The 21048-nt window shown below is 54.1% G+C and overlaps 3 protein-coding genes across 3 annotated transcripts; 1 reads left to right on the plus strand and 2 right to left on the minus strand.

Moving 5' to 3' along the window:
* Window positions 1–10670: 10670 nt before the first annotated feature.
* Window positions 10671–11546, minus strand: NCS54_00132200 (Hypothetical protein; the record flags this gene model as incomplete). The annotated part of the gene is made up of 2 exons (XM_053146951.1): window positions 10671–11112; window positions 11167–11546. 2 exons carry the CDS (start codon window positions 11544–11546, stop codon window positions 10671–10673), a joined length of 822 nt encoding a protein of 273 aa, XP_053002926.1.
* A 3976-nt stretch (window positions 11547–15522) lies between these two features.
* NCS54_00132300 (J domain-containing protein) lies at window positions 15523–17961 on the plus strand (the record flags this gene model as incomplete). Its single annotated transcript, XM_053146952.1, has 1 exon — window positions 15523–17961. The coding sequence occupies one exon, from the start codon at window positions 15523–15525 to the stop codon at window positions 17959–17961; it is 2439 nt and encodes an 812-aa protein (XP_053002927.1).
* An 851-nt stretch (window positions 17962–18812) lies between these two features.
* Window positions 18813–20643, minus strand: NCS54_00132400 (Hypothetical protein; the record flags this gene model as incomplete). Its single annotated transcript, XM_053146953.1, has 3 exons — window positions 18813–20285; window positions 20348–20431; window positions 20500–20643. The coding sequence occupies 3 exons, from the start codon at window positions 20641–20643 to the stop codon at window positions 18813–18815; spliced, it is 1701 nt and encodes a 566-aa protein (XP_053002928.1).
* Between the last annotated feature and the right edge of the window lie 405 nt (window positions 20644–21048).

A 21048-nucleotide genomic window follows, 5' to 3' on the forward strand; every position in this document is an offset into this window, starting at 1 on the left:
TCACATCCATCACGGAGAGACGCCGTTGCGGAGGTCGCAGGTCCGGAATAGCCGTTGGCGTACGGGTACTGGTGCGAGGGCACAAGACGCAGTTGGGTGTGGATCATCAGAGACCTGTCTTTGTCGTGACAATGGCAATGGAACCAATCCACCGAGAGCACACGACAACCAAGGCACGACAAAGCACGACAACCTGCCTAGGCAAGGCACGCACACGACCTGACTAGATAGATGGGCCCCTCAAGCCCGGCGCCGATGCTTGTTAAAAAAGTAACACATACACGTCCAACCTGCACCCCTTTAACCCGTCGGTCGCGCGTAAGGCCCTGGGACGCGCCTCTCTCGCGTCAAATGGCGACGCAGCGACCACCAGCCAATGGCACGGCCCAGACGCGCACCTCATGAGACTCTGCAGTCAGCGCATCTGGCCCGGACCCAGGTGGCTGGGCGAACGAGAGAGGAAAGATGAGATGGGGGAGGCAGGCTAAGTTTAGCGGCCGGGCACCTAGGGAAACCCTGTAGACAGGAAAGAGAAAAAAAAAAAAAAAAAAAAAAAGGCCGGGACCAGCTACGAAAAACACCGTCATCTGGATCGACAATTTTCCAGAGATCCACTTGAACTGACGCAGACTGGGAGATTGAGCTGAGTAAACGCAGGGAGACTGAGATGAGGCTCTTGAACTTACCGCAAGACAATGATGCGTCTCTTGGGAACCGACGAGAGAACTGACAGCTCTTCCGAAACTGGAACAAAGAAAGCTCCATGTCAAATCTTTTCTGTCACCACCTTTTCTCTCACTTCTCACATGCGCCGGTCGACGCCAGTGAGGGGTAGCCCCAGGAACCACGTCCAGGAACCCCCTGGCCGGTCCCGACGCGGAGGGTCGAGATACCAGATCTGTGAACCATGGTGGTGTGTGGTGGTGTGTGAGCCGTGTGAGTGTGTGCCAGCTATTTGCAGATCCTCACATCCCCCATATCCATATCGTTGCATTCGCCAGCCCTCTTCTCTGCACATGATGATGCTGCTGTAGTATGATCAAGAGGCGAGGCTCAGCAATGGGCCATCATGACGTGTCTGACCGAGCGGTTTGCACTTCCGTGATCCGGCCCTTGTCGTGGCACTCAACCTGATCAACCTTATAGGTACGAAAAAGCATCTGTAAAATCGGCTCTGGACTGGTTCACCCAATTTAGCTACCCAATCTTGAACAAGCAAACATGTCTCAGCCAACTTGAAAGCCTTCTCATGTCGTCCGCCCCAGAAATCAACCATGCCATTAGCAAGCTCTGTCTACTGGGCCTTGAACTCTGTCACTCCCCCACGGTGGACAGACGGTCTGGACGAATGTCGACAGGTGGCTCCTCCGAGAAACCCCTCAACGACCACAAGGAACAGGGACCCTACAGGATTCAAAAGGTCGGTGACGGTCGCTGTGGCCCGCTCCCTCGGAGGCGAATTTTCCTTACATGGACAAAAAAAAATGTCTCTTTTGTATTGAGCAAGGTGTTGTTGTGGTGTTGTTGTTGTTATCCCTTGTCTCTGGCCTGCGACACTCAGAGGCCCAAAGTCGAGGCCTCTAAACAATGGGACAAAACAAGAAGCGGCCGAAAATGGCGGCCCAAGCCACGTTTCCCGAGAAGCTGCAGCAGCCACTGATTTCTGTAGATCAACCATGTGCCAAAACAGAAGAGACCTTTTTTGTATTCCCGGCCGGTGTGATCAAGGCCTTTGTCTGCAGAGTCGGGGCTGAAAGTCTTGCCTTCTCACTCGGTTATCGAGTCGAGGTTGTCAATTCCGCAATCACGGGTTCTAAACGGCCAGCACGGGCCCGGCCTGTCCTTCATGTCATCCTGCGGCGCCGGCTAGACCTTATAGACCTCTAATCGTATCATAATTCGCAACTGGTGGCCCTTGGTAGTGCTCCTCGTAGTGCCCGTCGTTGCGCGACGGCTGCCGCACTGGCCTGGTTGCGGTCCAGGACACAAGGCAACCCAGCCCAGGCAACAAAGGCACAGCTGAGTGGCTAGCTTGGCTGCCGAGCTCAGTCGTCCAAGGTGCAGTGCGTCAATGCTGAGTGATTGTGATTGTATCTCTCTGAACAAGGGACGGGTCCTCTTGTGAGCGTCTCCGAGCCAACCAAGGCTTCCTTTCTTCTTCCGAGTCGCCGGCCTCAAATTTCCAAGGCAACTCGACTCAAGCAAAATGCAAGTTTCAATTCTACCTCACCCTCACATCCAGCCAGCTCCAGCGCCCACAAATGTGACGTATGGCAACCTGGCTTGTGGGGGACGCCGAGCCGTCACTGGGGCAGGCGTTGAAGTTTAGTGCTCGGAGCCCTGTAGGATGTGACCACTTAAGCCGGGCCTAGTGTGAGCCCCCGCATTCGCTGAGAGTTGCCAATGGACGAGCCGGGATCTATTGGATCTATTGGTAGGATTGCGGATGCTGCTTTCGTTGCTGTATAGAAATGAGACTCAGAGGTTTCGGACCCTTTCATGCTCTGTGCCCTCCGAGTTCATGCTGTGTAAGACCAGCAGTTCCTGTTTGCGAAAAGAGCCGCAATCTTTTCATTCCGATACCCGAAGAGTCGGCTGTCCTCTTTACGAGGACCGGTGAGGCACAGCGTCCTTCCGATCCTCGTAGGTTTCCATTTTTTTTCTTTGGTCGTGGTTGTCAACTCCCAATGGTGCCCTGGCAACACGGGTCACGCCGCAGCGGAATGCCCAAGCAGCGGCAGAGCCTGCACTGCATCAGACTTGCAGACCTAGCCACCTCGAGTGTCATGGTCATGCTGTCACTCAGGCTGTTGACGATTCCAATCGCGTGCCCCTGTTGGATGGCTGGTACGTCAGAATGTGCAAGCACTTTAAAGCCCGTCCGGAGAGTCACGAATTTCACACGCTCCGCTCCGCCCAGCCCAGCCCCGATGTAGGAACAGCGTTTCGACGAGTGGAATACGGTGTCAAAGTCTAGCCATCGTAGCACCTTGTATCGCATCTCAGCCGCCTTGTCCTTGCTGTGACTGCTGCAGAGTTGAGCGTGTCACCTCCCGTGTCGGAGGAGTTGCTTAATTCTGGCGTCAACCTGTCCTGTGCTGTCCTTGCTGGGATCCAATGCATCGTCCCCTCGCCTCGAATGTGTTGCCGCGTCGTCCACAGCCTCCGCCTCTATCGCACGAATGACGCCCATGCCGAGACACTCCTTGCTGCGGATGCTGACGCCGTTGCCTGCAAATTCTATCCAGACCCTTAACCTCAGTCAACCCCGTCCCTGCGCTGCGCTGCGCGGCACTCCCCCAACCCCGTTGTCCGAGAGCGTGTCTTGCCTCTGAGCGACATAGACGCCCCAGAGACGCGCGGATTTTCGTGATGATTTGCAGCTCGCAACACGTCCCACGTACATGGGTTGCTGCGAGACGCGTGAGATGGCAGCCACCGACAGGGTAAAGTGTGAAGTGAGGGGACAATAGAAAAGAAGAAAAAAAATTATCATCTACGCCCAACGCCCCGTTAAGGCAGGCCGGCAAATTGGAGTCTTGTGCGATCCGCGTCGGGCGCTCCATTCCCTTGCAGGCCCTTCCATCGCCATTTTCTCTGCAACGAGGCTGTCACCGTCACCAAGAGAATTCTTCTCTCTGGCGGATGCTGCGGTTTCTTCCACTTCATCTTTACGTACGCAGGGACCACACAGAGGAGAGGATCAGCTTAATTAAGCTGGGTCCGACCACGGTTGGCTCCAGCTAAAAAAGCGCCCCCAAGTCCCGTCGCCTGAGACAAGAGGCAACGGAGGATGCTGCCCCTTGAATTATCAAAAGCGCGGCTGTCGTTGGCTGGCTTGTTCCTCTTCCGCACTCCATTGAACCCATCCGAGACCGTGGACAATGATTGCCCTTGCTCTCCCCTCCGAGGACCGACGGGGCGTCGGCCGCGACAAGCGGATGTGACTAATCCAAGTGGTTCCAGGGTGGAATTTCTTGTTTGTTTCTTGCATCTGACCCGCGACGATGCATCCACTCCAAGATGAAGGATTGAAAAGATCTCTCGTCCCCAACCACGCTGCAAATTGAGGCTCCAGAAGTTTGACTCGTCGACTCCATCGTCCTCCACTTGCACTTGCACAAAACTGACGCGGGTGCACGTGCCTAGCGCCTCCATCTTTGTCCACGCTAAGCGCGCCATGTTCGAGAAGCCTTCCACAAGGTGGGGCTTCCCGCGGAAGTGACGACACCAACTCCTTGCTTCAAAGCGAGATGAGGCTGAATCGCAATCTCTTGAGGCTGGTATCCCCCACAAGCCACGGCGCGCCATCTTCAGGGTCCAGTTTTCCCTGTGCCTTTATTATGTCTTGCTCTTATACACGCTGTATTCAATGAAGACCGTTTTGTGTCTCCTCTGGTTATGCTAATGCAGGGCAGGGTGTTCCTGCTGGCGGTGGGAAACCCGGCAAAACTGCCCCAGAGGCCCAGACTCTTACGGCTCCATCCCTCGCTTCTTCACCACGGCGACGCCCATGACCAGGTCCAAGACTAACTGGATCCATGACGCCTCGACGAGGACCCATTCCTCCGATGGACTCATGCAAGACCATGGGAAAAAATCCCAGAGAAAAAAAGAGTGCATCCACCCGATCGTCTACCTACTACTGCATCTCAAGGTCGCATACATGTGCGGAGAAGAAGACACCGCCCTCGAAGTTTCTGCATTGGCAGGACAATGATGAGAAAATTTTCTGTCTTTCCCCTCACTTGGGATACAGCCTTTACTTTAAATGACCTTTTCACCCTCGTCCCCCGACTCGTTTCCGTGGTGAGTGCCGCAAGCGCCGGGCTTGGCCTTCGGTCCTTTGACAAACGGCCCCAGATCCAGGCTCCTCCGGACCCGGACACGAGGGAACTCGGCATTCCACCCCTCGGCCCCTCTCCACTGTAGGAGGGGTCGGAGAGGGATAAAAAATTCGATTCTCGCGGCGGTGAAACTATCCTCGGCAAATGTTGAGGAGAAAATCGCATTTCTACTCGAAAGGCCGAAAAAAAAAAAAAAAGGCTTAATTTGAACATCTTGTGATGGATTGTGTCGTTGCTGATTCAACTGGTTTCAGCCCTAGGGTCTGGTGGACCACGGACAAGGGCCGAACCTCCCAACAACCATCAACCTGATACTCGTTTCCTTATGCTGACGTTGTCACTTTGCTATTTCCTGGTGGTTGCCGTTAAGCAATGCGTTGCTGTGGTTGGGGATGGATTGCTTCCTTGAGGGTTGTTGCTTGGCCTTCAACTCGCTCGGCGGGCTTCCCAATTGAGTCAACATGAGAACTGATCATCATGGATGTTTCTCTCGACCTGAGGAAGCGAGATTTGCCCGCGAATGCCCAATGCTTGGTCAGCGAGTTGCTAATATCAATACCAGAATTGCCGGCCTTCATTTTCCCGTTCAGAAAGGAGAGCTCTTCGCAACAGTTGCTTCAGACAGAAGTTGCTCAGCCGTGTGTCAGTCACCTCAGGGTAGCCACCAGGACAGCTTCAGACACAACAGTTACACGGCGCACACCTAGCCGGCCCTAGGCTCGCGGGGATACAAGTAAGCGGCGCTATTGGTCAATGCCGCCATCTGATCAGCCGGTTTGCGATGATGCGGGCGTACAAGTGTGCGACACGGCCATGTTGAGAAATCCAATGCGCTCTTACTCACACGAGCGCCGACTGCGGTTCCATGTCACTTGAAACCTCCCCGCATCTCACATGTCTGAGAAACTCCAATGCCCTGACTGTCAGCCCAAGGGCCCTGGGTTACCGAGTGGTCCCTTTGGCAAGACGTCAATGCTTGTGACTTGCAGCAAGGATGCTACCGGGGACGAAAGGAGCGTTGGTGATGGGTATTCTCCACGACTGGTCATGTTTGACAATCCCGTGACCAAAACCCGTCTCATCCAAGAAGATGCGCAGGCATTCATCGCCAGTCATGATGTTGCCACAGATGGTGGAGTCACGGGCGCGCGACATGATCCTGGACGAAAACAACAAACAACAAAAACAACATGGAGATAACGGAGTCAAGCACCGAGTGGGATAGTTTCGGCGCCGGAACGAGCAAGAGGCGATCTATCAGTTGCAGAACAGGGTGGGATTCGCTGACGGAGAACCCACGATCTTGGGATCTCCAAGCCAAGAGACCGTCCAGTGAGAGCGCACCGAAGAGGCTTGGCCACAGCCAAAAGCATTCACCATGACGCCGAGCTGCATTCAATGGTTCCTCTGTGGTCCGACCCCTGGCCTCTTTGGGCCTTGGGCCCTCTAGCCGCCAAAAACGTTTGGCTAAACTGGCTGATGATGGCAGGAGGCCCTAGAGGCCCCAGGAACTGTCAGCTGGAGGTGGGAGGCTGTGAGGATGGTCATCGCCGAGCGGCCTATCAGCGGCCAGAATTGACATGTCGGTTGTTGACGCGAACAGGTCCTCCACAGATCTACTGTGGCTATTGCATGCATGTGGACGCTTCTGTCGGTCGCACTCGTCATGTCTATTTTGATGGCATTTGCAGGCGAACATGGGATATTCGGGCAAGGCGATGAGCAGCATGTCATTCAATGGATCCATGATGCATCAAACAATCAACAGCCTCCAGTTTCCAACCCCAGCTCTTCTCGGCTGCTACCGGGACATGCTCCAGCGGTCGGAAACATTGTTCTCCAGAAGCTCTGACCGAGGGCGCGCTACGCAGTCAGAGAGGAGAAAAAATGGCATTATCTCTGTCGCGGCTGGCGGATGATTGCGCTGGGCAAACAGGGCATGGCCTTGCTCGGTGCTCAATGGTGAGATTGGATCGCGAGCTGTGGTTGGCCTGCTACACAGCTCGCACATGTTTGCTTTTTCCCTCTCGAGACACCAAGCCGGGAACTTGCTGGCCTAAGCAGGAGCTGGAATCTCCAGCATCAGCCACCAAGGGCCTAGGCGAGGCCGAAGGGGCGCATCTCACAAAGAAGTCTCACCAGCTCCCCACAAGCCTTCTGACCAAGGGTCCCTGGAAGCTCTGGGTATTATTCACAAACCCATCTGCATCCCATCACCAACAAGACTCTTGTCAGCTCCCTGAAGCCGCGGGTGAGCCTCCCAATCGGGGACATGGCTGATGAGCCTTTGGCGATCTGAGTTTCGCAAGGTTTCCTGACCGGGGTCCCTGTCTAGGGCCAGGCTCGTGCGGCGGTCATACGGATTCGTCGCCCTGGTTCATCCCCGCAAGTTTTTTGCTGCTGGGCCAGCAGCATGTGGGGTTTTTCTTGTTCGGGAGAGGCAAAGAGAGAGAGACAGTCAAGTCGATCAAGGGCTTGAGTATCAAGAATGCTGAGTGAGGGGAGAGAACCGCCTGGGCCTTGGAGGTGAACTCAATGCGGAAGATGCCATCTGTTGAGAGTTGAGTTGCCGATTGAGGCATTAGATGGCATCTCCATGTTGATATGGCATGGCGCAATAGCAAGTTGCTATGTCTGATGGTCAAGTTCATTAGCATGGTGAACTGACCAGCACCTAACGCAGCCTCGACTGAGACTTGAGACAACTGGCCTAGCTTGCGAGCCGAACCAGGCCAGGCCAGGCCAGGTACCTGCTTGTACCTCGCCCATCTTCCCGATACCTTACCCACTGATGGGATAGGATGGATGTTTCGCGTGTCAGCCCGCTCGGGGCTCCTCTCCTGCGTATCACCAGAGCATAACGTCGACCTCATCCTGCCGGTTCTAGTGGACGACTCCCCATGTCGATTCAACAACTCTAATCGGTGCGATGTAACCAGAGCTCCTGTTCCAGAGGTGCCGAAGGACCGAGGCACGCAGAGTCCAGCCTCAATTGGCCGCCCGTGGTTCGTCAATTCAGCTTCCAAAACAGAACGATGGGCTTGCTGTTTTGGGTCAACGAGATGCTCAAAGCAAGGCTGCCTTGCTGTCTGGCACGCGGGCTGTTGGAACGGCTGCTGACACCACCATGACGCCTTTCCGCTAGGGCATTTGTTGGCAAGACTCCATATTTTGTCGTCGCCCGTTGACATGCATCTCGTCTACGTATGTACGGTGCGCTCCGCTGCGAGCCGCGCCACGATGCGAGCGAGCGAAGCATGCATGGATCTAGGCCGCCAAGACGAGGCCGTAAACAGGTTTATCTTTTCCCGCATGGATCTTCTTCTCCGGCACAACAAATAAACAACAGGAAAAAGAAAACCGTGAGCAGTTTTTATCGAGCATCATCCATCATCCATCGGGAGATGGGATATCCGAAGAGTTCTCGGTGGTGCCAAATTCTCCGATAGGGTCCGATTCCCCCCTCCCGTTGACAACGCCGAGCACCCTGTTTGATTTCGGTGCAGCCTCTCAGACGTCAAGGAACCTTGCTTCTTGGTTGTGCTGCGTTGGTGCCGGGGGGTCGAGTTTTCAGCCCTTGATCCTGGAGGGCAATGGCCGGCCCAATCGATGAGGACGAGAGGGCCACGCTATCGACAAGTCGAGGGATTGAATCTTGACGCCCTCTTTTTCTTTTCTTGGGTGATGGTTCGGGCAGTTATCTGGTATTCCATATTTGGTAATTCTCCTACTGACAGGCGGGAGCTGAAACGCATGCGCAGAGAGACCTACAGGCAATCTCCAATCCTTGCCCTTGGGACACCATGAATACAGGACCCGCCCGAGGGAGAACCCCTCGTGTCTATCGGCGATTGCATCGTCGATTGCTCCCGCCAAGGGATACGGAATCTTAAAAAATCTGCCCACGACGGTCTGTTCTCGGGGGACGTGAAACCAGAGGCTGGGACCGCCAAACGACGTCGGCAACCAAGAACCACGCGTGCGATTGCAATTTCGGTCATCCGCTGTCCCTATCCTTGAGAGCTCAAAGGATGAGAGTGACACTGATCCGGTTTGCTCTTGTCCCGCACGCGCTGAGCTGCGTTGGTGGGCAATCATGGTGGCTGCATACAATCATCTCGCTCACCCTGGCCTTCAAACCCCTGACGATTGGCAGCCGTCCCTTAGATAGGGCTGCCAGCACAGAGAGATGCGTATGTATGTCCTCGCCCGGCTTTGTTGGGCAGATTCGTGCGTTGAAAACATGCGTCGTCGACTTCTCACGAGCCGCTGCGCGACGTTGAACACATCGTCGGTACCACGCGAACCGCGGGCATCCTCAAGGAGAGCGCAATCAACTGGCAGACCCCCGTGGTGAACTCGTCAACGGGGCCTGGCATCGGATGGCTCATGGTGGTACGGCACAGCGCCGCGAAGAGGAAAGAAGCAATTCGCTGCTCGAGGCCGGGGCAAGCGAGACGACGACGGGTCGACGCTCCGGGCCGCGGGTGGCCCGTCGAGCGCCTGCCGGGGGCCGTAGGTCCTCCCTTCATCTATTGATCTCTTTGGATGGGGATATGAAGTTATGCTGTTTGCTGTTGCTGTTCAGGCGCCCCTGTCGTGACCTCCGGCCTGCCCACCGAGATGCAGGGCCTCCCGAGTTGTATTTTCCCTTTCCCGGGGGTGAAACTTGACAAGAGAGGAAGGCCAAGGTCCAACAGGATCATCAGGTCAGTCAGCGTTGCAGTCCTGAGACCGGTCAGCAAGGGTTTCGACCCATCCAATTGCCCGCCGCTGCAGGTCTTTCAGCTCGACCCGGGCTGCGGCCACTTTCCCAAACCGTTCGTGGCGACTGGATGCGCCGTGTGGCAGAGCTGTCGTGGCGCCAGTAGACAAGTGTAGATGCTCAGGTCCAAGTGACAGGTGTGTGATGGACGCCTCGTGCATGATTTGACAGGTGCTTAAAGGGGGTTGTTGCTTCTCCTGACATGACATCGTAGATTGCCAGAGTGGGAGATACATGATTTGAGGGCCATGTGACGGTAGCAGGACGTTGCAAGCGTCAACTTACTGCGTAACGCTCTTTATCGTTTCAACTTGCATCTTGGTGTGTAGGCATCTGACCCGTGATTCGTCAGCAGATATTCATCATCTTGGGTTGTATTGCATACCTGATAGACAGAACAAGTTTACAAGTTGCGAGATTAGCGATCGTGGTTTATCAGGGCTTGTTGCAACGACAGGCACTTGAGTCAAGCGCTGTGTATTGCGGAATGGCGCTTGACTGTGCTCTATAGAACCTAAGGGGTATCAGTTTCGCTCTAAACCTGCCGCTTGTTTAGGGACATTTTCAGAGGATACTTAGAAGTGCATGTAACTAATCTCAACCTTTAGCTTAGATGCGACTTAGACGATGCTTTGTTAAGACTAAGGTGATGCTTTGTTGACAGTTGTATGTGGATGGGAAATGCATTACTGCTACTGCAATAGCTTCAAACAATGAACTATTCTTACACCGGGGCCCCTTTCTTCATGGCACCTTGAAACGTTGGTACGGCTGTCACGCTCGCTCTATGGTCTCTATAGCACCTTTTGCAGCTGGTTCTTATCCTTGACTTGGAGAAAACGTCAGCTCGGTTGTCAGAACAATGAGGGCCAGGCTACTTACATCGTATGGTCATGAGGGTAGCCACACCCCCTAGACTGGTGGTTGTAGACTCAGCTAGACTCGGCGTCGTAACGCTCTGGGTCCTGTTCATGAAACCCGTCCAGCCATTCGACATACGAGGAGGAATAGGTTTTCCCATATGTTCCGTCGTGGAGGAACTGGCAGATGTTTCTTCTCTAGTTCTGGGCAAACCATCTCCAGTGGCTTGTCAGCACCAGAACAGGCACGATGAACGAAATAAGGTTCATGCCGTAGGTCGACGCACCGGATGGCATTGGAGTGAGAACTGGGATCTCCGGGGAATGAGCTGGAGTCACTGCAGCCGAGGTATCTGTCGCAACTGTAGTCGTTTCTGCCCCTGAATTGCCAGTTGAGGAGGAAGTGCCCGTAGCAGTTGGTGTGCCCTTCAGTATGTGCAGGTTAACGCTCGTCGTCTCGCAAGTGTCGATGTAATCAGCAACTGCTAACGCAAAGTCCTCGTCATACTCGGCTTTCGACTCCTCTTGTATCTGGTACAAGCCCAAGACGCAGTCGGAGCATCTCTGGTTCCCGAACTTCCCAGCCTCACTCGAATCCACCCATTCTCTAAGCAGGTCATAGCAGAACCTTCCCGTCTCTCTGCTCCTTGGTTAGCCTTGTCTCAAAAGCGCACTTGGAGGGGGACCATCTTACGGGTCAACCAGGCAGAGCTTGTTGTACCTGTCAATGAACTCGTTGATGTTATCCGTGCCCGTAAAGTTGCTGCCATCGGGCCAGTGGACGATGTTGCTCTCCACCGGACACGCCTTTTGTATATCTTTTTTGAACTGGACGAGGGAGCTGTGACATGTGGCAGTGCAAATCTTGGTCGCTTGCTCGACCGACGGCATGATGTTTTCAGGTCCATATCGAGCAAGTAATGTATCGCAGTCGAGAACCTTGTTCAAAGCTGCTTTGCATGTCGGCGTGATGCCCTCCGAGGGACGAAAGTCGTAGTCGTACTTGTATTCGGAGAGCTGCTGGGCAGTTGCTGTACCCAGCAGCGAGACAAGGAGTATTTGAAAGTTAAGCATATTGGTTCTTGACAATTTCATCTCTCTGGGGTGAACCGACGTGAAATACTTATGTCTTTGCTGGTGTTTCATGTATAAACGTGCCCAGAGGATTGTGGCTCGAGCAGGATCTAGAACCAACAACTCATAACCAACACTCACTATTATTGGATTTTGCTGACGGTTAAGATTACAACGTCGTCTAGAATATTAAAATGTTTCAAGGGGTCGGTATTTCATCCTTATTGTGCCTGGTATGTTGGTAGCACCAGCTTCGTGATTTCTACCTGGCACGCATGCGTGGAAGAAAATGAGATACTAAAATAAAACATAAGAAAAATACTAAAAGTAACTAAATAGTCTATTCAAAAATTTATGATATTATTCCTTATTCTTATCTTATATTTATGTTATAATTAGACTATAAAGTGAATACTCTTTGTTAGGTTAACTGAGCGCAGCCGTCCTGGTGTCTTAAGCTCACTGTCCACACCTGTCCACATCCATGCACCCATATCCCGCCATTCACATCCATCTATCCCTCAAGTCTCGTCCTCCTCCGAGTCAGAGTCATCCGCGGCAAGGCGTCGAGCGTCCCGAAGAGTCTTCTTGAAAACGTTGTCGTCTTCAGTCTTGCCGGGCTTGGCGAATCGCTGACGTCTGTCAGACTTGTTCTTCTTGACGCGCTTATCGGATGACTGGGTGACGACTATAGAACCAATGCTGCGCTCAATGCCATCATTGGCCGTGATTCTGTCTGCCTTTCGAACGGAGATGGCGTCTTCCGATGCGCGGGGACAGGCTCGGGTCGAGTGCGGCGCGCCATTGCAAGTGCGGCAGGAAGGCGACTTGGGGCATCAGTCAGCCTCATGTCCCGGCTGGATGCAGTTGTCGCAGAAGAGATCCCAGTGGGACGACTTGTCTGAGCTGAGGTTAATCACCGAGCGGGTCGTTGATGTATGCTCTCAGGTCGGCGAAAGCGGCGTTGTCGATGACCTTGGCACCCGGACCAACGATGATTGTGCCAACTCGCGCGCGAGTCATCATCACAGCCATCCGATGGGCATTGCCGACGAAACCTAGTCTGGAGACGCAGACACAGTCGATAATGACGATGTCCGCTTCATGGCCAGGGGAATCATCAACAGTACGGACATCAACTAAGTCCTTAGGGATCTCGGCGAGACTCATTCCTCGCAGCGAAAGGTCATAAGTACTCTTCTGGACCGAGTATGGGGCGAGAATCAACACCGAAGGCCGTCTGACCAGGTTCTCGTTGTCGGTAGCCATTAGCTTCGCGTCGCGAGCGTCCATCAGTGTCTCCGAGCGGTACATCTCCACTAGCATCTGGGTGACGTAGCGGGCGTTGATATCGTTCGCGTAGGAGTGGCCAACTTTGAGTTCATAGGTGTCGGGGGGATCACCATCATCGTCTGGGCTCGCTTGTTGAAGACGCTTTGGGTCCAGTTCATGAAGGCCCTGATCGCGGGAGTATGAGTACGGTTAGCAATCTTCATGGACTTGCCGTAATAGTAACCACCGGCCCACTGTGCAGCGTATAGGTATGCGCGGTGGTTTCAGATCATGACTGTGAGTAATGCGTCCCATTGCTTCAACCCGGTGAAAGAGGCTGACTTCGCGTTGGTTGGCGAAGATGGCGCGGAATCCCTTCTGCTGCTTGGCCAAGGCCATGGGCGGGAATTGCTTGGTGTCACTAATCAAAAGGCATGGTGCGTTGGGCCATTTCGCTTGAACTGCGACCAACAGGTTCTCAGACAATCGAGCCGCCTCGTCAACCACGATGAAGTCTGGCGAAAAGGTGGGTTTGTTGGCGAATTCCACCATGGTGACCAGAGTCGAACAAGCAATGTCAACGGCTTTGGCTGCCGCTTTGATTAGATCTTGGAAGGCCTCCTCGTGGGTGTTCCGGTTAAGATCGTAAGCGGTAGGGTCGGTTCGCCTCTCGTTCCAGGCTCTTTCGACTGCCTCCCACTCAGTGGGGTTCTCTTGCACCATAGTCCGCGCGAACTCAGAGGAGGAGTTAAACACTGCGGCGGGGGACTTCTCTCTGTATGCCGTCATGCGAATGGAGTCGACGTGTCCAGTCATTTGACGGCTGGCTGGGGGGGTGTTGGGCAAGATTGAGACTTGAGACATTGGTTCGCTGGGGAGCGGTGTCTTCTACATGCCGCAAGTTCTTCATCTCCACTGGCCATGGCAGGATCCGGACCACCTTCTTGTCGGGGCAGGCCAACTGGAGGCGGCGGGTGGCATCATCGACAAGGCGATTCTGGGGCGCGGTCCAGGCAACTCGAGCGTTGCGGTCAGCAGTGGTCTCCGGAGCGTTGTCTCGACCGTTCACCAGGCCGCCAGGAACAACGAAGCCATCCTCAGCCTGAGCAGCTGCGGCATCTTCGAATCGGTTGCTGGAGACTGGAGTATGGTCGTTCTCCTGCTCGAGGAAGGACGGCCTCACGGGCACACAGGCATAACAAACAAGCTGAAATCGTACCAATCAATAAGAGTCATAAGTGTGATATAAGATGATCTCGAGCTAGATCCTCTGGTGGCTGTGGAGAAGAAGGAAATACAGTTGGCGGCCCCTCTCACGTGACAGTAGCCGTCATCCCAGAGATGTAAGCTCTTTACATAGGTAGGTAGACAAGAATAATTGGGCGATATCGCAGAGCTTTATCAACGGTCTATAGTGTTTAATGTATGATGGTTGTAACCTATTTATGTGCTAAATGTCTTCGTAGGATTTGTTTTACTTGAGCCTCCATCGACAAATCTGGTCCATCTGTCGACGATCTAGTTAGATCGTTGCTTAGCTAGCATTGGGCGTCTCCAGATGAGAATTACGAGGCAGCTCCTACTGGCTGGGTGCTCTGGTGTGGGCTTGACTACACTGACAAAGCTCACATATCTCTCATGATGTAGCGAACTTCAAGGCCATCGAGTGGCTAACTGCTGCATACTGAATATTTACAAGCGCAGTCCTGACAGTCTTTATGAAGTTCCTGCATAATCGATCTTGGGAGGTATAGGGATCGTTTTATACATGTAGGGGGTCCATCGATACGTGTGGTTGGTGCAATCAGGTGTAAGCTGAAACCAGAGAGATCCTGCACGTAGGGTATCATGGCATCTCGAGTTTCACCGAGCACATGTCTTGCATAATTCCATGGCAAGAGAGTGATTAGCATTAAAGAGGTCCGGACACATGTACGGTGTGATGGCGTCCAACGTTGCTGAGGAGAACTTTTGGGATCAGCAACTTGGCATCAGTGTAATTCGAGTCTTGCCTGCATCCGAGGGAATTCCAAGCGAGGAGACAGACGAGTCACTGTTGACCTGGCATTGCAGGCGGGACCAATCGTACGACTGCTGAGCAACGTCGTGGAGAAGGATATCAGTGGGCTTCCTTGCTTTTTCCCTGTACGGATAGACAAGCAGCAAGCGGTGGAGACACGGGAATGATCTGAGGTGCAAGAACAGCCTGGATTGAGTCAATATCAGTACAACAGCTGGCTCTTGACCGTAATATCTTTTGATCTTCAAGTTAGACAGAGTTGATCGCCATGTGTAGGGTGCACGAGACAATCTGTCAACCGTCTACCCCGCTGTAGGGCTCAGAAACAGTGGCTCCCCCTGCCGCCGTCAGGGCGTTGACGCCTGAAAGCTGGAGCCGTTGTGGGTCAAAAAGCCCCGAACAACCGAGACGAACCCACTGAGGTTTAGCGGAAGGAGGGTCCAGCGTCAACCTCTCCCGACCCAACATCAACCCACCTGCGACCGGGCGACTAATGGACGGCACCGCGCGAGGGGCACCATGATCCATCCATCCATGGCTGTCGTCGTGATTGGCGAATTCCCCATCTTCTCGTCCATCAGGCCGTCAGTCCGGGCGGTGACGTTTTGCTGTTCTTGTTTATCTTGAGCCGTATGCCGCCCATGGAGAGCTGGCTTCTCCAAAACACCATTCGACCGTATCACCATGACCGACTCCCGCGAGCGCGCAAACCTCCGTGTTCCTCGTGCCCGGCCCGGCGTCACCAGAAGCCCCTCCACACGCTCCTCGGCCGCCTTTGAAGACTTTCGCCCTCCTCCAGGCGGCCCCGCTGGTTCTCAGGCCCTCCGCGGGAATTCCTCCAGGATCTCTCTCAATTCTCTCAATGAACAGTTTGCCTCTACGCGCCAAGAATATGAGCTGTGGGACGACGATGGGAGCTCGGTTTATGAACGCTTGACCAACGCCTCTGAAGCGGGGGACCCCGAGACCGGCGAAAAGATCCTCATGAGTTCGGCCGATGGATTCGGGCTGCTATACCATGCCGACGAAGCCCCGTCTGGCCCAGGACTGTCTTGGGACTACTACGATATTCTCTGTCTTCCTCGAGACGGCAAAGAGTTGTCACAAGAGCAGATTCGAAGTGCATACTACCGCCTCTTCCTCCTCTTTTATCCTGACAGCTATCCTGAACATCTCCGACCAATTGCTCGCCAGCAATTCCTCCGCGCCCAGGAAGCATTCGAAACACTCATTGATCCCATCCGCCGAGCGCAGTATGACCTGGACCATTTCCTACATGTCGAGGACGCTCGGAGGGCATCATCAGAGTACGAAACAGCTTTTAAGGAAGCTGTCCGGAACCGCGTACAGAATGGCATCCAGACGAGCTCCGATTTGGGTATCCGGCTGGACGCATCGAGGTCCTCCATAGACCACTCGGGTCCTCGGCTGCTGGACTTTGCTCTAAGCCATTCCGTGACGGTTGACGTTCCCTCTCTACGCAAGCTAGTACAGCCTCAAGTCTCCCGGTTAGAGCGCTTAGCATCGAGCAAACAGCATGCAGTGGTTGATGGGCCTTTTCAACCTACAGTCGAGGTGGCCACGCCGACTTTGACTGTATCTGGATCTACATACGGTATTGCAGGAGATACGTCTATGCTACCAACGACACTGTTGTATGATCGATATCAACCGCTTTTGCCCTTGACAATTCCCAGGAACCGCCTCATCCAACTCGTCGAGAACCGACTTTCGCCATTGGTAACTCTTCGATACAGACAAGAGTTCCTGAACCGCTCGCCTATATCATCACCAGAGAAGTTTAGATGGGTCAAGACCGCGATCGAGCTCGAGTCTGATATTCTACCAGAGTTGTCGGCCACTAGCCGCCTCTACCACCAATTCACACTCCCCAATGTCTCAGAGCCAACCACCCTCGAGTATAGCATACAGTCCTCCCGACATGAGCCTCCTACTCAACCAAGAATTACCCTCGGACTTCACCAGAAGCTGTACCATGGCACGGGATTCCTGCGTGCGGATAGTGGCGACTGGGTGTTCGGCTCTGGTCACTCTGGTTGGTTCTCCGACTTTTCAAGGATGAACCCCAACATGTTCAGCGCCGAGTCTCCTCTGAAGACGTCCCCTACTTTGGAATTGGGCTTCCGAACGGGGTCATCGGAGAGAGTTCCAGTGCCAGGCTCCTCAGACTCGCCTGGCAGCGAGAGTGGCATTAGGGGTCTTGACCACGAACTCAACTCTTCCTGTAACCACGGCACTTGGGCCATCTCTGCCTCGGCGACACCTACTTCGGCTGCAGGCCTCCTACGATATAGCAAAGACCTCGACCTCCCTTTTCAAACTCCCTCGACATCTCTGGACCCTGGAACGCCCTCGTCCGCTCGCGTGGAAGTCGAGCTCTGCTCCAACACTTTCCAGGACCGGTATCTCGCCCTCCGCAACCTCTGGTCTGTCGGCCGTTTTGCCCGCATCGGCCTAGAGCTTGGTATCAGCCTTCACAACCTCCACCTCTCAGTCTACTGGTCCCGACTTGGCCAGCGCCTCAGCGTGCCCCTTCTTATCGCCCCGCGTGACCTTATCGGACCAAGCATCATCTTCTGGGCTGGCGCACTACCTTTTGTTGGTCTTGCTGCGCTTGAACTTGGCCTTGACCATCGCCGCCGTCGTAGACGTTCTTCGCGTTCCCGTCGACGCGCGGCGAGAGCAGAGGCTGCCACTGGTAAACCCAACATGGTTACCGCCCGACATCGCTACGAAGCCGACAACGTCGCTGTGCTCCTCGCCCAAGCCGTCGAGGGCCGACAGAAGCGCCAGATGACCCTCGGCGGGCTCGTCATCGTCAGTGCCAAGTACGGTGTCCCCAGCGAAGACGGTACGCTCTCGACAGGCGAGCAGGTGGCCGACGTCACCATCGGACTGGCTGCCCTCGTCGACGACTCACCTGACGCCCGTGGTCCAGCTCTGTCCATCCCCCGAGGGGTGCGCAAGAGCCGACTTCCGGGATTCTGGGACCCTGCCCCGGGTCGTGACAAGGTTCTCCGAGTTGAGTATTCGTTCCGAGGAGTTGCAGACGTGGTCGAGGTTGGCGGCCGTGAGGAGCTGATACTCCCACCTCAGGCGTAAATTTAGGGATGTTCACGTTATTATTATTTTCTGACTTTATGCCACCCAAAATGGGATCAAAATATCACCATCGAAGTCTCAATAAGTTCAACAGTAGAGGCTTCGTGCCCAAGCCTAATGACTCAACAGACCCAGGCTCATCAGGCTTGAGTATGAAGCCTCTATTATTGAACTTATTGAGACTTCGATTGTGGTATTTTGATTCCCATTTTGGGCGGTATAATCATGTGTAATGAAGAGGTAAACGAAACGACATGACTGCATGATATGGGCTTCGTGGGGATTGGAGGAGGGTATAGATGGCGGCTTCGCATTTCCTTGGTAGCACAGCCAGATCCGACGATAGAATATTATCAATGATAGCTACAAGATGAACAGACGTTGAATGTGTAACCAGGAACAAGGGGTTAGTCAACTCTTTCATCCGAACTCTGTTGCACTGATACGAACTTATGTGATACTAACTCGTGAGCCATGTGTAACAAGACGTGTGCGAGGTTGAACTTGACCTACCTCGAGATCAAGTATCACAATTCACGGTGAGCCTAGGCATGGGACAAAGAGGATAGATTGACGCAATAACGCTGTCTTTATCGTACATGACACCATCCCTCTAATCCAGGCACAAAACAAACACCTTGTGCGCAGTGTCGCCCAACCAACTTTGGTCCTCCAGTGAGGACTCGTGCTCATACCATAGAAACGCCTAACCCACTTTTTGTTTGTCAAGGAAATAAATTATTGGTATAGAAAACGTAATGAGAGAGAACTAAGGCTCAGTTGGTATAGACATGGCCAATTATCCCCTTGTTAACTGAAAACACAGAGACTGCCGTCTAGACAAAAGTCCATTAATGCTCATGTCTATGAGGACTGCTCTGGCTGTGTGACGAGTCACTGGCTCGACGAATCGAAGAACCCCTGGAGGAAGCTTCTCTACTCGGGCAGCAGCCCTGAGCCTGGCAGTCGTCGATGCACTCGAGAAGACATGCGTCACCCTTAATGCCGTCAAAAGCGCCATCGAGGGTAAGAGCTTGAGCGTCTGCGTCGTGCCGGTGCTTCTGGTCGAAGCAGAACTCAGGCTGGATGGTGGCGCTGTGAATGCCGAAGCCGTGGAGACACTTTCTGGCCCGGCGAGCCAGCTCCATGTACTTCTCACCACTATGCGAGTCAATGGGGAAAGAGACCTGGATATGCATGCTGGCGACGAGCTTTGTGTCGGAAAGCTGCCAGACGTGAATGTGATGGCAGGTAATAACACCGGGGAGTGCCTCGATATCCTGGCGAATCTCGGGAATGCTGATGTGCTCAGGGGTAGCCTGGAGCAGGACTCGTGCGGTACCGCGTGTGAGAGGAATGCAAGTCTTGAGAATGATGGCGGTGATGAACAGAGAGACAGCGGGATCGGCATACACCTTTCCAGGCCAGTCGGTAAGCCAGATGATCAGAGCGGTAGCCATAACACCAATGTTGCCGAGCATATCACCGATGACGTGAAGAATCATGGCGTTCATACCCATGTCGTCGTGGCTGTGGCCATGGCTGCTCTTCTTGCCAGGCTGCTTGGGCAGGGTGTGGTGGTGACCGTTGTGAATACTCGAGTCTCGGCGTCGTCGGGGGGAGTGAGAATGAGAATGAGATTGGACAAGAGTTGTCTGCGTGGTGTTGACAAGAGAACCGCCATTCCTAGGGACACCCTTGAGAAGAGGCGATTCCTCGTTCGCCTCTTCATCCATAAGAGGGGTCTCCGAATCAGCTTCACTGTCGCTGGGGGACTCTCCCATTGTCGCGGCGATGATATCCTGTCGGAAGCTTGCCGGGTGAATGCTAATGTCTTCGAAGTTGGAGAATCGCGAATGTCCGCTCCTACTGGATCGGCGATAATGTCGGCCCCTCGAATGCGTGGAACGTCGGTTGCTGGTGCTGGACTCCTCCCTAGTGTGGCGATGCTCAGTCGAGCGGCGAACAACGACCTCGGGAGGGACGTCGCCGGCATCTTCGTGGCTATGGTATCCGGCATGGCCTTCCTCTTCGTCGTGAGCGTGGTTATGCGAGTGGCCGTGTGCATGATCGTGTCCGTCGTGGTCGTGATCGTGATCGTGGTCGTGTCCACCAGGTCCGTGAGAATGGCCGTGGCCGCCGAGAACAAAGAATCCGACAAAGTTGGAAAAGAGACCGGCGCCGCCAACAATGAGCATGAGCTTGGGGTTGTTGATCTCGGGAGGCTCAATGAATCGGGTCAGGGCTTCGAGGACGATGGAGACGCAGAGGGCGATGAGGAAGACGGCGTTGAAGAAGGCACCTAGAATCTCGGCGCGAACCCACTACAGGCGCATGTTAGCTATGGACACGGAGGCGCGGGCGTTGAGGCGTCTTGGGAACCTACACCAAAGGTAAACTGGTCGGTTGAGACCTTTTGGGATGCCTTGACAGCCCAGAGGCCGATAACCAGGGAGATGATGTCATTGAGCTGCGTGGAAGGTTAGTAGATGGTCCAAAAGCCAATTCACTCGTGAAAGAGCGCGCGAATTGACTGACCATGTGGAAGGCATCGGCCATGAGGGCCAGCGAGTGGGCGAGGAAACCGGTAACGAGCTCGAGCAGGAAGAAGGCTGTGTCAATTGCGATCATGACCTTGATCCTGGTGCTCTTGGACCAGGCCATCTTCTCGAGGATACCCATGGCGAAGGATGATGAGGGCGCCAAACAAGGCGCCGAGTGTACTGAGGCGATTGAAGGTGGATGGAGAAGAAGAGGAAGGAGGGGAATCGATGGTTTCGTTCGCGGGCGGAGGCGAGGGTGAAGGCGGAGATTTCAGTGGTTTGCGATGACGGAATGCGACAGTGGAGGCCGATGGCCCTGGCCAGGGATGGAGGCCTAGGAATGGCGTCCAAGGGGCACCAGAAAGGCCAGGGGCGAGAGATGTCTCGGGGGTGAATACGGGAGGAAATTGGCGAAGCGATACTGAGCGATAAGCAATTAACTATCCGGGAGAAAGAAGAGAAAGAAGAAGATGTATGCAAGATGCAACGCAGCAATAAAAGACGCCTCGGGGACGAGGGATGTAAGAAGGAAGAAGAAAGGGCT

The sequence above is a fragment of the Fusarium falciforme genome, chromosome 1, assembly GCF_026873545.1.
Source record: "Fusarium falciforme chromosome 1, complete sequence".
NCBI lineage: Eukaryota > Fungi > Ascomycota > Sordariomycetes > Hypocreales > Nectriaceae > Fusarium > Fusarium falciforme.